At 46.8% G+C, this 18,504-nt stretch overlaps 1 protein-coding gene across 4 annotated transcripts in view; it reads left to right on the top strand.

Annotated features, from left to right (window-relative positions):
- The window catches only part of NCK1 (NCK adaptor protein 1), a 722,331-nt gene that overhangs the window by 541,658 nt on the left and 162,169 nt on the right, over positions 1–18,504 (top strand). Inside the window, exon 1 of one of the 4 annotated variants that reach the window (XM_078665868.1) lies at positions 9,281–9,448. The exons of the other annotated variants lie outside the window; for them this stretch is intronic. Within the exon in view, the coding sequence (XP_078521994.1) occupies positions 9,298–9,448 (151 nt within the window). The 5' untranslated portion in view covers positions 9,281–9,297. Of the gene's footprint in view, positions 1–9,280; positions 9,449–18,504 lie in introns of those variants that run through there. 4 annotated transcript variants of the gene reach the window in all.

Genomic DNA, 18,504 nt, shown 5'->3' with positions numbered 1-18,504 from the left:
ATATGGCCATGTCTAAACTGGGGTTGCAGAGAGGGCTAAAGAAGGGTGATGGATTAAACCCAGATCTGTTGACTGGGTGTGAGTGTTTGATTGGTTCAGATGCTCCGTCCATCACCAACCCCCTTTTGTACCACGACAGCAGGAGACAGGCAGTGATCACGATAGCAATCCACGGGCAGGTCAGCAAAGGTTCCCCACTCAGCAGGGGCTTACACGGTTTTTAAGCACCTCCTGGCGCGGTTAGATGATGCGTGGGCCGCATGGGCTGATGGGAGATGTAGTCCCCAGCCCGCTCTCCACTCGGCGGCCGCGCAAGCGTGATGGCAAAGCTAGCGAGGCAGCGGGAGGCAGACAGGAGGCTCCGGTGGCGGGACAGCGTCCAGGAAAGGGTGCGCTGACAGCAGGAGACAGTGGTACAAAAGGGGGTGGTGATGGACGGAGCATCTGAACCAATCAAACACTCACACCCAGTCAAAAGATCTGGGTTTGATCCATCACCGTTCTTTAGCCCACTCTGTTGGGAAGGCATGGCTTGGCAGTTCGGGCTGGACTGTTCCCATGAGGCACAGGGTCAGACTGATTTGCATATGGCCATGTCTAAACTGGGGTGGCAGAGTGGGCTAAAGATGGGTGATGGATTAAACCCAGATCTGTTGACTGGGTGTGAGTGTTTGATTGGTTCAGATGCTCCGTCCATCACCACCCCCTTTTGTACCACTTTGTTCGCCATAAGTTGGCAGGGTATGCTCAGACGTGAGTCCCTTGCTCACTTTGGCACTGGATTCAAGCAAGCCGGGCTGAAGACGGCTGAAATGCCAGAAACCGGTCCTCAGAAGCTTGTTTCCGGTCCAGGGAAGGCATGGTTTGGCAGTTCGGGCTGGACTGTTCCCATGAGGCACAGGGTCAGACTGATTTGCATATGGCCATGTCTAAACTGGCGTGGCAGAGAGGGCTAAAGAAGGGTGATGGATTAAACCCAGATCTGTTGACTGGGTGTGAGTGTTTGATTGGTTCAGATGCTCCGTCCATCACCAACGCCCTTTTGTACCACGACAGCAGGAGACAGGCAGTGATCCCGCTAGCAATCCATGGGCAGGTCAGCAAAGGTTCCCCACTCAGCAGGGGCTTACACGGTTTTTAAGCGCCTCCTGGCTGGGCTGATGGGAGATGTAGTCCCCAGCCCGCTCTCCACTCGGCGGCCGCACTAGCGTGATGGCAAAGCTAGCGAGGCAGTGGGAGGCAGACAGGAGGCTCCAGTGGCGGGACAGCGTCCAGGAAAGGGTGCGCTGACAGCAGGAGACAGGCAGCGATCCCGCTAGCAATCCACGGGCAGGTCAGCAAAGGTTTTGCAGTAGTCCAGCCCGGTGATCCCAAAAATTTTTCACACAGAAATGTGCAGAAAATGTGACTTTTTAGCTAAATGTAAGGTTTGCAGGGGATGTTGGTAGGAAAACGTTGGGGATCCACACAAACCACACTTCCCTAGACTCCCTGTCTATTTTTAATAAATGTCTGGGTTTGGTAGGTTTCCCTAGATGGCTGACGAGACCGGGACCAAAAACGCAGGTGTCGCCATTGAAAAAACAAATTGTTTTGTAATAGATAATTTTGATGTTGCCACAATACATTTTGGGCCCTTCCCTATCTGGGGCACTTGGCCCACCCACACAAGTGAGGCACCATTTTGGGGGGAATGCTGAAAGGTAGGAAAATTGTGCTGGCCCAGTCATCCCACAACTGTTTCACACAGAAATGTGAGGAAAAAATAAATTTTTGTCAATGAATCAAATTTACAAGTGCTTCTGGGTAAGTAAACCTTGTGGGATCCACACAAAACATACCACATATAATTCACTTAGTGACCAGTTTACCAAAAGATGCGAGGGCAGTAGATGTTCACTTCAGGGAGAGTATGCACTAATGGTAAAAAGCAAAACACACCAAAACATTATTGCACACCCATCCATTAGTCAATCACAGGCTGACTGGTTGGATTTGGCACAAGGGTCAGTAAATGGTTCATTAAAAAAAAATGTATTCACCAATGACTTTACGAAATAAAATCCACAAATGTAATTGTTAATACTTTTATCAGATAGAACACCATCAGTCAGACACATAACCATTCAAATGCCAGTCCACACATACCTCCAAGCAAGTGCCAGTCCACATACACTGCCTGCCAAGCATCAGTCTATAAACACCGCCAGGCATGTACAAGTCCACACACACTGCCAGGCAAGTGCCAGTCCACATACACTGCCAGCCAAGTGCCTGGCCACACACACTGCCAGCCACGCGCCAGTCTACACACACAGCCAAACAGACACCACCAGCCAAATGCCAGTCCACGCGCACCATCAGCCAAACACCAGTCCACGCACACCGCCAGCCAAGAACAAATCTACGCACACCGCCAGGCAAGCATCAGTCCACGCACACTGCCAGGCAAGCACCAGTCCACACACAGTGCCAGGCAAGCGCTAGTCCACACCAACCATCAGCCAAGCACCAGTCCACACACACTGCCAGCCAAGCGCCAGGCCATCCACATCGCAAGCCCACGCACACTGCCAGCCAAGCGCCAGTCCACGCACAATGCCAGGCATGTGCCAGTCCACATTCCACCAGCCAAACCAAACGCCAGTCCACGCACACCGCTAGCCAAGCTCCAGTCTACACCCACTGCCAGCCAACCGTCAGTCCGCACCTACCGCCAGTCCATGCACACCGCCTGACCAGCGCCAGTCCAGGCATACCGCCAGGCAAGCACCATTCCACGCACCACGCCAGGCAACCACCAGTTGACAAACACTGCCAGCCAAGTGCCGGTCCACACACTGCCAGCCAAGTGCAAGTCCACATACAGTGCCAGCCAAGCGACACTCTACACACACCGCCATCCAATCGCCAGTCGACACTCACTGTCAGGCAAGCTCCATTACACACACCGCGCCAGGCAACTGCCAGTCTACACACCCTGCCAGTCAAGCACCAATCCCCACACACCGCCAGCCAAACGTCAGTCCACGTACACTGCCAGGCAAGTACCATTCCACACAAAGCACCAGGCCACATACACCGCCAGCCAAGTGCCAGTCTACACACACTGCCGGCCAGTCACCAGTCCCCACACACCACCAGCAAAATGCCAGTACACAGAGACAGCCAAACGCCAGTGCATGCAGTCCCTCAGCCAAACTCCAGTGCTCACACATAAACCCCCCCTCTCGGGCAGAATCGGCCTAAACATATTGCCTATCTGCCCCCAGGAGCAGGCAGAAATGGGCAAAATAAGTGCCCCACTAAAAGGGGAGCCACTCTGGTGTCTAGTGGCTTCTGTCCCCTGAGAGCAGATCGGCCTTAACAGCCAATCTGCCCTCTGGGGGGTGGTTTGGAGGTTTGGAATACAAAAAAGAATGCCCCCAAGGGGTCACTTCCCCAACAACAAAACAAGCCCTGGTGGTTTGTAAACGTCCACCCCCTAAAAATGGCTGATCTGCAATATTGGGGGCAGTGCCAAAGCCCATCTCCTGGTGATTATTACTTTATTTTCTGGTGACAGCTGTGCTGTCAACCCAGACCATAAAAACAAGTTACATTTCACTACCTTAATGTTGTGTGTATGCCTTGAACTCCTATAACTACATTGTAACCATGGCAGTAAAGGAGAAAAAATGTAGTATATCCACATTCTAATTTAGATAGTGTGACAGTCAAAAATGACACAATTGTTTTATGAGGTAGGTAGTGCATTTAACCCTTTAACTGCTGCCTTTGGCCGTCGCGAGCACCACCTCGCTGGTGCTGCGAACGGCCGACGCGACCCCTCCCACTCTGCGGAACCACTGCACTGCCGCGAAAAAACGGCCGCGGCTAAAATGCTAATAATGATAATACCTGCATTGTACTAAAAGTATTAGAATCTGTGACGAGTATAAGCGTCACGTAGAGACTGGGGATTCTAGGATTTTGCCCTCACCACAGAAAGGGAATGTGAAGGCCACCTCTAATTTGCATACAACGTGAGACATTCAGGGATGTTTTTATACTTATAGACAGGGCATGAGTCGAGGGTACACGCGGGTGGACGGCGTCCACCCTGCCAAGAATTTGGGCCCCACTGAATAATGTGTTGAACTCATCCCGGTGTAATTTCCAAACACCGGGACACCTTCATCAGCGCCTACATGTTGTCTGCTTTCCATCTGCAACAACGTGCAAGCAGGGACGGTGCTTTCTTATTTAAGACTCCTGCTAGGCCCATAACAAAGCCCGAATGTGAGGGGTCATCAGGCGTCCTTTTGCGAGTCTCTTGGCTGGGACCAGTCAGGAGCCTCACGCCTAGAAGCAAATACAGTGAAGGGGAAACAAATGTTAACACTTCACACATACTTAAGAAAGGCAGCTTTTCACTTTGTTCAGTGCCTTTTTAGGTGATATGCATGCACTGTAAGAATGTCAGATGTGTTGGTCTTTCCCAGTATTTACACACAGCAAATTGTATTTATATAGAACTTACTACACCTGAGGAGCCGTTGAAATAATTTAAGTACCACCATTTTTTAGGTCTCGCCTGTCGATGCGCATGCGCATCGAGCTTGCGAGACTATTGGGGCTTAACCACTCTTTAACTAACTTGCAAGGAATCGTGGCGATTCCTTGCAGTGCCCGTGACTTTTAAGCTCAATGCGCATGCTCATTGAGCTTAAAAGCGCGTGCACATCAGTTCCCTCAGCCGCACTCCAGTCCCCTGCTGCTTTCACACCCTCTCCCCGCTCCGCCCCCTCCACTGCCCGCCGTGTCGCATTTCTCCTCCCCCCTCCCCTTATCTGCCTTTCCCTCCGTCTTGTTTTTTTTTTTTTACCCGCTCCGCCCCCTCCCCTGCCCGCCGTGTCGCATTTCTTTTCTCCTCTTTGCTCCTCCAGCAGTTCTCTGTCACCTTTCCTTCTCTCCTCCCTTGTCCACCTTTTCATTGTTTTTGCCCACCTCTCCTCCAGTTGAACTCTGTCACTAGCTCCTTTCAGCCCCTTCTCATTCCAGTGTTTTCGGGTCCCATCTCATGCTTGGGGTTAAGCTCCCTTTGCCTGCAAATGCACGGGAAAACGGACAGACACGCACCAGGAAACACCACACAGACGCAGTACAAGCATTGATTAATCACTCGCACACATCACGTTTTACTCCTTTGCTAGTGTTCTCGTTGTTTACATCAGAAAGAAACAGACCTTAAAACGATTGAATAATTGACAGAATCCTCAAATATTGTTAATTCCATTAAAGTCTAGTGAAAACGCTGCTCGAAGATGATATGTTGCTAAAATTACCGTAACAAAATCAATCCACTCACTGTAATATTCTTAATGTAATTGTATGTGCTAGCACCAGAAGGTATGGAGTGAAATTACTTAACTTGTGAGTAAACATATTTGTTCACACCCTCTCCCCGCTCCGCCCCCTCCCCTGCCCGCCGTGTCGCATTTCTCCTCCCCCCTCCCCTTATCTGCCTTTCCCTCCGTCTTGTTTTTTTTTTTACCCGCTCCGCCCCCTCCCCTGCCCGCCGTGTCGCATTTCTTTTCTCCTCTTTGCTCCTCCAGCAGTTCTCTGTCACCTTTCCTTCTCTCCTCCCTTGTCCACCTTTTCATTGTTTTTGCCCACCTCTCCTCCAGTTGAACTCTGTCACGAGCTCCTTTCAGCCCCTTCTCATTCCAGTGTTTTCGGGTCCCATCTCATGCTTGTTATAAAGGGGCTGCCAAAATGCGGACATTCCTCAACCCTCTGCTTCACATGAGACTCTGCGGCTCTCCTGGGACAATAAACCACTCCAGAACAAACATGGAGTTGTCATACGCGGCCATCTATCTCAATTAAAGGCCACATAGCTTCTCTAACCTCTAGGAAAATCTAGCCCTGCTATTTAATTTTGGTGCGGGATTACTGTGTAAAGAAGGTTTGCATAACGTCTCATCTGACTAACTAGTGCTTTAGTTTAGCATTGTATGTGTTTTCATAGGCTTGTGTGTATGTCCTTTAATGCATGTGCATGCTTGTCTTTTTCTGTTCAGTTCCCGTGTCAGTGTGTGCTTACCTGGATTTCCGTTTGTCTAATTTATGTGGCCTTTGTCAACGAGGCAATCCGCTACTCTGTCCAACGTTTATGAAGACGAGACACTCAACCACGCAATGCCACTCACACACACAACGCCACTCACACACGCAACGCCACTCACACACGCAACGCCACTCACCCACGCAACGCCACTCACCCACGCAACGCCACTCAACCACGCAACGCCACTCAACCACGCAACGCCACTCAACCACGCAACGCCACTCACACACGCAACGCCACTCACACACGCAACGCCACTCACACACGCAACGCCACTCACACACGCAACGCCACTCACCCACGCAACGCCACTCACCCACGCAACGCCACTCAGCCACGCAACGCCACTCACACAGGCAACGCCACTCACACAGGCAACGCCACTCACACAGGCAACGCCACTCACACACGCAACGCCACTCACACACGCAACGCCACTCACACATGCAACGCCACTCAACAACGCAACGCCACTCAACCACGCAACGCCACTCACACATGCAACGCCACTCACACACGCAACGCCACTGAAACAACTGCGCCACTCAAACAACAGCGCCACTCACACAACAGCGCCACTCACACACGCAACGCCACTCACACACGCAACGCCACTCACACACGCAACGCCACTCACACAAACAACGCCACTCACACAAACAACGCCACTCACACAAACAACGCCACTCATCCACGCAACGCCACTCATCCACGCAACGCCACTCATCCACGCAACGCCACTCATCCACGCAACGCCACTCATCCATTTGCAAAACGAAAAATGTTAAACTCTTCTATTGCGAGACCTATTGCATTTTCAATGCTTGTTTCTTGTATAGCCCCACTCATCCCAATGCAGGGTGTTAGAGCGCTTTACGTCAACACGCGTATATTACATGTACAATACATTATATACGTTTGTAAATGAATGTACAGGATGTGTTACATAAAACTGGGGGATTGCAAGGTGTAGAATTCACATATCATCTTCCATAGCTCACTGTGCTATTATGCTCGCAATGCGCTCAAACGTACAAATGATAGACCTGCTAAACATATATGTGAGGGCTTTAGATCTGATGTCCCTTCTTGTGATGCCACGTCCTGTAAAGTTGTGGCTTGTGATGCCACTTTCTATGATGTAAATTCTTGTGATCCAATGTCTGATGTCATACACCGTGATGTCGTGCGACGTGATGTCGCGCTAGGTTAGTTCCCCCACTTCTTTTTTTAGGACTTGTGCCCTGCTTCTATATGACCCTGCTCCTGAAGCTTCTTTATGCAGACCCCTCCCGATCTGCAGCCCCTTCCTCTCAGCAACGGTAGGACTGATTTTACAGCTCATAAACGCAGGGCTTTAAGTGGGCCGGGTCTCCAGGGGTCTGAGCACCGGCAGTTTTTTTATGGGGGCCTCGAAACGGGTCTCTATCGGGCTCTGTTTTGAGCCCTGGCACAGGTGATCCTTTTTTTTCCCGGACTGCAGTCTGCTGTCACTGTAGTCTGGAACAAAGTGCCAGAGCGCAAAACAGCCCGATAGAGACCCGTTTCGAGACAGCAAGTACATGGATGTGTGCTGCCCTCACTTCTCACTAGCGGAGAAGTTATGGCATGACGCCATGCCAGGTGAGCGCTGTGGGGGAAGGGAAATCCTTTAAATAGTCACTTTCTTTATGGATTTCCCTTCTCTTTATGTAACGCAAGAGCAGCAACATTGTGGTAGGGTCACCAGGGCTTTAACTGCAAGCTTTTTCAAAATTATATGTAAAAAGCCATAGTTGCAGCTTATTTATCTTATGCAACTAATAACCATTGACAAAGCCAATAGTACGTACTTGTAAGTATGATGTTACTTGTTGTTTCCCATATCTAGATGCAATGACAAAAAACAGCAAAATACAAGTCGGGCGGCACATAAGTGATTTAAAGCCACGCCCCTAATTACATGGGCCACGCCCCTTTGAGAGACCCCCCAGTTTTTTCATCCCACTTAAAGCCCTGCATAAACGGATGAATATGTGAAATGTGCTTGTAGACAGAGAGGGTTAAAACTGCTGGGGCACTAAACTGCAAGACAGTGGGTATCTGTGGTACCTCTGCATGGGCAGCACGGTCGTAGGATCGTAGATGAACCCTGCAGATTGTGTCTCCTTCAGCTGTGACCAACGTCGCCTCCCTTCACCCCCTCCCTTCCCGTAGGTACAATTGCAATGAGACACCTTGCTCTCAATTTGATGAGCAAGAGGACAGGTGTGCCGAGGCCTGGCCGACGTATTAGTGCAGGCCCCCATGTCAGTGGGCTCAGTGCTTGCCTTGGCACTTGCCCCCACTCCCCATACATAGCGTCCGCCCTGTGTAGAGACAGTTGTTACATAGACCGTGTAGTTAATGCGGGGGTGATATTGTCATGGGCGTTGGTGAGAGAGAATTCCCAGTGATCAGAGTCCGGGGCTGTTTGACTAAAGTAGGTTTCACTTGTCAAAGTTCAGTGAGATCCGCTGATATAAACGCGCGGCGCCTCCAACTTGAACAGCTCATGTTTATACTTGGCGCATGCATTTAGTGTCACACCAGAATATATACCAACAGACACAATTCAGACCGTAGACTCCCGATTTTAGAAGCCAAAAACGGCTGGCTTTATTTTAGCTGTGTCCCTCCTAAAGTCGCCTCCGCTCTAATATAAATCAATGGGAAAAATATATTCTCACGATTTTTTTTTTTGATTTTTTTTTTTTAACAGAATCACCCACGTTTAAGTTAAAAAATGTTGAACATGTTTATCATGCATGCGCCAGGTCTCCGATATTTTTTAATAAAATCATTTGGCGGCCGTGCCTCCCAACAAATGAGGGTCCCTTCCTTTGTACAGCTGAGTGGCCTTGGAGGGTAGTTTACTTTGCAGGCTCTGTCTGGTGTGTGCCTGAGCCTAGCCCCTCGGTAGGCGCAAACAGGCGTGTGCACACACGCCGAGGCCTTTGAAGTGCATTCTGGAGGAAATCCTGGGCTCCTCGGCTCCCTCCGAGTGAGGAAGGCCCGCTTCCTTCCAGTTCCCACTGCCCGCCCACCCCCGTTGCCATGGCAAAGCCCTGCAGCGCTCCCTGGGCAGGTCCCCTGCTTCTCCCAGGGAGGGGAGGCGGCCATGATGGCTCTCCCGGTGCCAGGTCACGTGCTGAGGGGAGGGCGCAATGCAAGCAGGCGGGGAGCGGAGCCGAGCAGGCAGCCGAGTGGTAGCAGGAAGTTTGCAGGAATTTTATTCCTCCAGTGTTGATTTACACCCGCGGAGCCCTGCAGCGAGGGGAGCCATGGACCTCCCCAACCTCTTCAAGCACTTTTTCAGTAAGTGGGCACGTCAGATCTTTACGGGGGTAGGTGCATGCCCGGTCTGTGCCAGCCCTCCCCATCCCTTCTCGCCTCTTCCACCGGCCCTGGTTGTTTGCACGGGGCCCTTTGCACCAACTTGGGGCGGGTTCGTCTGCCTAATGGAGCCGGACGGACATCCAGGTTCTTCTGCATGTCGCTTAATGTAGTCTTCGGATTTCAGGGTTTTGGGGGGAGGTCCGCATCTGATTTGGGATGGGTGACGGGCCATCCCTTGATTCGGAGAGGGTGATGTGTGTGTGGTTTGGGGGGGGGGGGGTGGTAGACTTTATACTCCGAGTGGATGTGGATGTAGGGACATTAAGTCGCAATGTAGATGTATTGATGTGCTGAAGGAACTACCCCCTTGGTACGTGATCTGCCGATAAAGGGTAGACAAAAGCAAAACGTCGATTGTGGATACGAAGTTAATAGATGCGTGCCTTTTAAGCCCTGATTCCGGGAGTAAGCCAGCTCCCAATTATGCATCGGGTAAAGTCTTTAGGGAAAAGCTCTTCTCCCGTGGGACCAGGAGCGCTTGCAACTCATGTCGAGTAGAATGCCAGGTCTGGATATGGACATATGCGTGCATGCAGATGGAAGGGAAATGAGCCCATCTCCCCAAGTGAGAGAATGAGAGAACTCGCTACCGGTGTGGCAGAGGAATACCAACCCCTGGTGCTTGGGGAGGGGCCTGTCCAGACCATGATGCGGCTTGAGATGAACAGACTCACTCGGGGGTCAGGTTCGGATTGGAGGGAGACATTATCCCGCTGAGGTATGGTCTCATCTTCAGATGGAGGCAGGTCCTGCTGTGTGATGAAGAGTGGACACCAGAAGCGCAGGTCCTGGTAATGTGATGGATTCTGGGGATTCTGGCGCCCTGTGTTTGGGGATTAACACTGCTTCAGATGTGGGAATTGCTCAGCTGCTGATTTGAAGAGAATAACCACGAGCCTCCTGAGTTGGCAGAAGCCTATCCCCTGATGTCAGTAGAAACATTTCTAAGGATTTAAGGTGAGAATCTCAGGTGCTGACGTAATCTTATGTGGGTAGAGATGCCTACAGATTGGAGAAAACCCCAGCGTCAGAAGTGTCAGGTTTACGGGACAGTTACACTCCTAGTGCCATCCTGATGGAAGGATAACTTCAGTTGCTTAACCAAATTCAGGGTTGCAAAAATGAATTGCTCTGAGTTGTTTACTTTCGGATATGATAGAGATTTGTGGGGCTCTAATCTGAACCTGATTTTATGGTGACTGAAGAGAATTAGATGGTAGAGATTACTCCGATTCCAGCTAAAATCTGGTTGATGTGATTTTTAGATGGTTGTGGTGAAACTAACATGATAGATAGTTTTCTATAAATAAGAGGTTTGATTTTCATTTTTGGGTTCCAAGTGACAATCCTGGGCAACAAGAATGAAGCTCGATATTTCAGTCATCAGTTGGAAGCCGGATGTTAATCGCTCCCTGTGATTGGTAACTACACCATCCATATCGTTGTTGTGTATGGCCTTGCTCTCAAACACACCCGTCTCTTAAAGCTTGTCCTATAGATCAGCACTTCAGGGGGAAGAGTCATAGGAAACACATACACTGAAAACACCTAATCTTCTCAGCCTTCCCCTTATAATGTATTAAGGGAGAAAACATTGAATTTTATGTAATGCTTCAGATGGCTACTTCTAAGAAATATAAATAGCATGTATTACTGTTAACTGTTAATGATATTCAGTATAACAACCTTGCTGAATTGGCATTGCCAGGATTCAAACTCAGGACCTCAAGATCACACCATTTTCATCAATGCATGTTTAATTTATTCAGCCATCTAGTTATCATTCCTTTACAATATGTAAAAAAAAAAACACATTTCAGATTCAGCCACTCTTCCCAACCACCACCTGCAGGACTAACTGAAGGTAGACAGAGACCAATTTCAGATCAGGGCACGAGACCACCTGAATATATGTGGGCAGCATTACAATTGTAGAATAATGTAAAAGACAGGGATAGACAAACCATGACTAGCAAAGTATGGGGATATGTGTTACAGAGAAAAGTATGATATGAATGCCCCTTGCATGCTTTAGCTAATGCTGCAAGCGCTTCATTATGGGGTTAGGAGCCCTACTAATGAGTGGGGGCCCCTTCCAGGTGAAAGTGATGTAATACCCTGGAGAAGTGTGGCTCACGGGTTAGAGGAGGCAGACCTGGAAGCAGAGGTCAGCCCGGGACCAGGGTTCAATTCCCGGCTCGGCGGGGTCTTGAGTCATAAAATGTCCATGGACTCGACAATTCTCGCTCCGGTGCCTACTCGATTCACGGGTTCACACTCTGCGACTCTGGGCAATAGCTTGCTTAATCTCCACAACGGCCCCTCGCGGCGGGATGCCTGGCTTTCACCTTGCGGATACCCTGCCGGGGTTATCTCACAGGGGAATACCAGGACGGGTTCCCTAAGCAAGCGCTTAGAAACCGCTTGGTGATTTGCGCTATATAAATTCCTGTACATTTACATTTACATTTACCCTGGTGTCACCACTGATTCTCTGGGCCTTCCTTTGCCTTCCTAAATAGAGTACTGTACTGACAGCGACTTTGAATGATCCACTACCTGCATAGAGAGAATTCTGCTGTCTACCTTGGGTCTGCAGAGACCTGAGAGACAGTGGAATGTAATCTACAGTTCCACCACCTTCTTCAAGTGTTTAGACCCATGGGAGGCAGCAAATAAGGTCTTATCCCATCTTTGCCTGTAGAGACAGGATTTCAATTTCTCTGTCACGAATGACCAGGTTTTGAACATGATATTCACGATATTGACTTTCTATAATGGCCATAATCAACAGGTGAAATTCACGCCACGGAATAGAACTGTTTCAGAAGCAAGGTTCCATTTTCAGTTTTCGTCTACTGTCTGTTGTTGAAAGACCTATTGTGGATAATCCCTCTTCTTACCGTGGGCTTTGGGTCTATCAATTTCTTATAAATTGATGGCTTCTTATCAATCTCATTTGCATTTTTCTTATTCCGAAGCTTTGATTCCTCTTCTTGTTTTTGTGCCTCCCCTGAAGTATATTGTCTTTGCCATCCTTTTGATTCGACGTGTATCCGCCCAGTATTAAATTATGGAAAGTCCTCCATTCTTTTAGCTCCCCACGGGAGGGCATGTTTTTTCTAACTATCTTAACTGTGTGCTCCTTCCTTTTTCACACACCTGCCTTACTGCGTTTCTGTACCACCCCCTAACTGGTCTGTTGCGTTGCTTTCCCTCACTCTCCATTTTGGCATCTACCAACTTGGATTGGTAAATATTAAAGAACATTCTGTTGCATGATGGCACAGGCACAAACAAGTACATCATCACACTGAAAAAAAATATTGTTACCAATGCAGTAGAGCACCTGCGAAAAGTATGTGCATTTACAAAGGCAATAAGTCTGGATATAAAAAGCCAAAAGGCCAAACCCATTGGCTTTGACAATGCAAGCTACCTAACAAGTCAATTATATATTGTCTTTCACCTATGTGTCCGTAAAAAAGTTTGGAGGTACCCCTGCTTTTGTACAGGGAGGGGGGTTCAAACAGTAGAAATATCAAACATACCCTGTCTTCAAGGAAGCCAATGGCTGGTGTAAGTGCTACTGGAAGTGGTCTGGGTAATAGGGTCTCTAATTTGCCAATCACTGTATTATCTAGATGCCCCTGCTAGGTCACACAATTATACACAATATGGATGAACTTGTAAACACACTCAATTATATCAAGCAGAAGAGTTTTGAGTCTTGTTAAAAAAATAATCATGAATGATTTATTTACCTCCCACTGGGGTTACAATCTAACATGTTATCACAAATTTTAAAAAGAATTTTTAAAAAACCTCATACATAATTATACATAAAATAAGTCAAAATTTAATCAAAAAAACAGTCGACGCAGCGTTTCGGTGCTTTTTCTCTTTTACACCTTCTTCAGGACTTTACAACATTTTGACTCCAATGTTTCTCTATATCTGAGTATCTCTGTGTTCTCTATGCACGGAGGAGCCACCATCAATCAAGGCCAAACTTCATATGGTTTTTTGTTACACCACCTTATTGTATTTTTTGCCGGTTTGAAAATAGGTTTTTTCGGCCAATAGGTATTGCGTAGCCCCGCTGTCAGGATTTCTTTCGTCAAGGATCCAGATCTCTTGGGATTTGTAAGTGGCCTCCCTGCTCCTCCGTAGCAGCGTCTTCCTGAAAGAAATCCTGACAGCGGGGCTACGCAATACCTATTGGCCGAAAAAACCTATTTTCAAACCGGCAAAAAATACAATAAGGTGGTGTAACAAAAAACCATATGAAGTTTGGCCTTGATTGATGGTGGCTCCTCCGTGCATAGAGAACACAGAGATACTCAGATATAGAGAAACATTGGAGTCAAAATGTTGTAAAGTCCTGAAGAAGGTGTAAAAGAGAAAAAGCACAGAAACGCTGCGTCGACTGTTTTTTTGATTACATTCTGACTTATTTTATGTATAATTATGTATGAGGTTTTTTAAAAATTCTTTTTAAAATTTGTGATAACATGTTAGATTGTAACCCCAGTGGGAGGTAAATAAATCATTCATGATTATTTTTTTAACAAGACTCAAAACTCTTCTGCTTGATATAATTGAGTGTGTTTACAAGTTCATCCATATTGTGTATAATTGTGTGACCTAGCAGGGGCATCTAGATAATACAGTGATTGGCAAATTAGAGACCCTATTACCCAGACCACTTCCAGTAGTACTTACACCAGCCATTGGCTTCCTTGAAGACAGGGTATGTTTGATATTTCTACTTTCACCTATGTGGCCTTAATGTTTTACCTTATTAAAAGGCTTCTACTGAGTAGAATGTCAGTTTAGTGTTCATCCATCTCACATTTCTCCATATTACAGAATATATTTTTGCTGCTTGCAGAATTATTGAGCTGTTGTGTTCAGAGCTGAGAGCTTCATACCCATATTCCTATATTCTGCCCTTTACTCTTTGCACTCAGGGTGGAGTAGGCATATCTGTCCCACTATGCTTAATTTCTTCGATAGCCCTTATATCCCTTGTTTTAATGTCACCACCTCTAATTCCCTATTCCTTATTGGTGCCAATGTACCCACTCTATCAAGATATTGTATTTGTATTACATCTGGTGGAGAAGTGTGGCTCACTGCTTAGAGCGGCAGTCCCTGGTGTAGAGGCCTGGCCTGGGACCAGGGTTCAAATCCCACCTTGGCTGATCTCAGTGATCTCGGTGGTTCTTGGGCTCATAATTCCTCTGACCTGATTTCTCGCCTCGGTGCCTACTCTGAGCACGAGTCCCACGCTGCAACTCTGGGCAATAGCTTGCTTAGTCTCCACAATGGCCCCCTACAGCGCTGGGGATGCCTGGTTGCACCCCGGGGATGCCCAGGAGTGGACATTTCACAGGGAAAAGCCAGGATGGGTTCCCTAGCGGTATGAGTACAGCGCCAGGACACTCCTGAGTATCAGTGCGCTCTATAAATACGCCTACATTTACATTCTACATTTACATCTCAATACCGTTTGCTGATTTCAGGTAAAGAGAGATTTAGCTTTTCTGATTCTCTGGGCCTTTGTTTATCTCCCTACCTAAAAGGACTCTGACGGTGTTAAGTGCACTTCTCTGTCCGCAGGATGCGTCAATTATTGGATTGTAGTTAGTGCATCAGCCGGAAAATTGTGCATCGTTTAGCAGTTATTCCTTGAAAAAATAGAATGGTGCAGATGTCTCCACAATGGTTTCTTTCCAAAACTGTAAAATTATTTCTGAGAAGCATGACCTGTAGAAGCAGTAATTTGTGGAAAGCCGCTAGTGGGGTAGGCTCTACCCAACAAGTTGGTAGAGCAGAGCCAGGTGTTACAAGCTACAGCGAAGGACTAGACACTAGTTGCACGCTACAACAAGTCACTACATACTTGATGTAGGATTAAAGCAAGCTGTAGACAAGAAACAAGAAAGTAGGGGGGGCCTAACAACTTGTAATTTAGTGTAGTGTAAATTCTGTGCGATTGCGCAGAATTACATGAACGAGTGCATCTCTGCATTTAACGCTATTTTCTTTTCACCTTTACATCCAAAATGGACCGAAGATGCATTTTGCTATAAGAATATATTGCAATGTTCTGTTCTGTAAAAGCACAGAAACAGAGCGCAAGCAGCTGCTGTTCGTGCTCTACGAGTAGCAGCTGCTTGCGCTCTGTTTCTGAGCTTTACACAAGTGCATGCCATAGCATAATTTTTTGTAATTTGGCATCATAAGAGTTACGCAAAATGACTTGGATCCCGGTGGTGCAATTAAAATTTCATGGAGGCCAACATTAAAGTCTGAACCAAGAGATCGTGAGACAGGAGATATGACAACGCTTCTGGTGCTGTAGTAGGGAACTCAGAATTGGAGAGCAAACCCGTAGGTGAAGCAGACGGACACTTAAAGCTGGAGCGACAAGACCGGAGTATATCAGGGACACTGGAAGGTTAGGCGAAGAATGCAAGTTAAAGCTCATTTTTGAGAAGCTTGCTGAAAGTACCAGTGAGCACTGCCTCTGAGATTCTGCATGAGGAAGTAGAAATGTGGTATATCTGAGATTCAATTAGACTTCGCCCTTTGCTACTTTGGTTGTCTATTTGGCTCAAGGAGGACCTGTCTCTGAATAGGGTAATTATAAGAAACTGCTTGGCCTTGGATGGCAGGTGGAGAATCCCCTAGTTTGCCTATATTAGGCGGGGCTTTCAGTCATTGGGTTGCCCTGAGTTATTTACGCTCCCGGAAGCTAAAGTTGGGAGGGACATACCATGGCTTACTCAGGCTTTTCATGACATGGTTGCTGCAGGCCTAGGGCCCTCTTAGAGCGTTTGTTCGTCATTTTGTAATGATAAAACCAGTTCCTGAAGGGGAACCTTATCTGGCTTTGGAGATGTATAATGTTCATTGTAGATTATTAGCATATTTTAGATTTAATCTTTTTCATCGGCTCACACTGTCCAAAGGATCTTGGTGTAAAATTTCAGGACTCCCGGGTTCTTTTTGTGATGATATCTCCATTCCTGACACATTTGATATCGTCACGGTTAGTCTCATTTTTAGCCATTTTAGGCATCGAGTCATTCACCCACTCCTCCTGCCTATGAACTTCACACAAGTGAGGCCTGCCTTTCTTTTTCTGCAGTTGTTAAAATCCCACACTGTTTGTTTTTATTTGACTTGTTTTTTTATCTGGGGTCATTCAGGGGCTATGACGTTTTGTGACCCTGGTGTTTTATGTTGTGTATAATTTGTCTGTTATTTATTTTTATGCTGATCAATGTTTTTATTACTGTATTTTGTGATTTTTAAGTATTTGAATTGTATTTTGCTGATAGGCGTTTTTATTATCTGCTGCATTGTTGCTTTTCGGATTTTCCTGAAAAATCGAATAAAGCTATTCAATCAATCAACTTACAGCTGGAAGCAGCAGAGTTAAGAGAAAAGAGCAAACAAAGGAACCCACAAAGTAAGCAACAGATTGATAGAGCAGATACATGAGAAAAGACCAAGAGCTGGCGATCAGAGACATGAGGAAGGTACTGAGCAGAGGCACAATGTAGGATCTGGTTAATACCGGCCAAAGCATATTCTCAGGGACAGGGGAAGTGCCACAAAGCAGTAGGTGAAATCAGAGCAAATGCCCAGACAGGACTGGAAGAAAGCACAGCAAGGTTGTGCACTAGGAGGACACAGGGGTCTGGCAGAGACATTATGCAAAGAGAAATTGTATTGTATTGTAATTCCATTTATATAGCGCTTTTTCGGCGAGTAGTACGCTACTCCAGAACCCATAAAGGATTAGTGTTGAAAATTAGTATAGTGGAATATGAAAGTGATTTAAGTGGAGGATATGTTAGTCAGTTATTTGGATTGAGAAGAATAGTGGAGGGAAAAAGGTTAGCATTTATATAGCGCAAGTTCCTCAAACAAGAGCTTCTGTAAGAAGTGCATGCATGGGGCCAGATCCTACATAGTGAAATTGCATTGCAATATTTTGATTCACGGTTTGAGTCATGGTATTAGAAAGATTTGTATCGTGTAAGTATATTGGGCTAGGTCGTTGGTATTTTAGCATCTCATTTAGGTTTCGCTCTCTGTTTTGAACCCTGTGTCCATCTTATCTATTGCCAAAGCGTTTTGATCATCTTTCTTTCCAGCTCTCATTGAAGTACTTTCCTTTTTTCAATTTTTTTTTTTTAATTTTTAAGTTTGGGGCACTGTTTATTCTCGCTGCGCGTTTGTGAAAGCTCTCAAGGCTTGTCCGTTATTTAGTTTGTTTAGCTAGTTTGAGGTGAAGAGTATTTTTAATTAGATTCCTTTTATGACACACAAAAACACCCCAACCCACCACACTGGAAACTAAAATCGTTGTACACAGAGCTATCACTTGTTCAGTTGCTTGTGATGGTCGGGCACGTCATTTAATGGGTTGATACAACATTGCATCTAATCTTATCACATTGGCTCCTAAATAGATTGATTTCTGTCTCTGCTGAAGGCCTTTCGTGTTGTTTATTTACTTTAATGCATCACAGTGTTTTGTATCTCGGAGTTTTCTGTGCAAGCTGTCCTTGAGAGGGTGTGTCGGTCACTGGAGTCAGTGGTGCAGTCTGCAACGCTGGTCAGCCCGTACACGTGTACTCCGCATCTGCACTGTTAGATGAACATATTCCAAAGCTCACCTGTTTTTTTAGGGCAAAAAGACGCTTTTTTTAGGGTGAGGAGTTAATATCTTCTCAATTTAAGTATTTGCCCTCCATGGAATGGAGGACAGAGTCTGGCATTACTCTGGTTTATTATCTATTTATTTTGCTTCTGTTTTGTGGCATAAGACACACACAGGCATCATCACTGTAAGGAAACAAGTTGAGAAGTTTGCATTTCCCATCATTCCTTTCGTCGCTATCTTTTCGTTTTTGATTGTGTATCGTTTTTTGGGGGGTTTTTTGCACACAGAA

Source organism: Lissotriton helveticus, chromosome 11 (genome assembly GCF_964261635.1).
Source record: "Lissotriton helveticus chromosome 11, aLisHel1.1, whole genome shotgun sequence".
NCBI classification, from domain to species: domain Eukaryota; kingdom Metazoa; phylum Chordata; class Amphibia; order Caudata; family Salamandridae; genus Lissotriton; species Lissotriton helveticus.
Note: the sequence above shows the minus strand (reverse complement) of the source record. Positions and strands in the feature narration are given on the sequence as shown.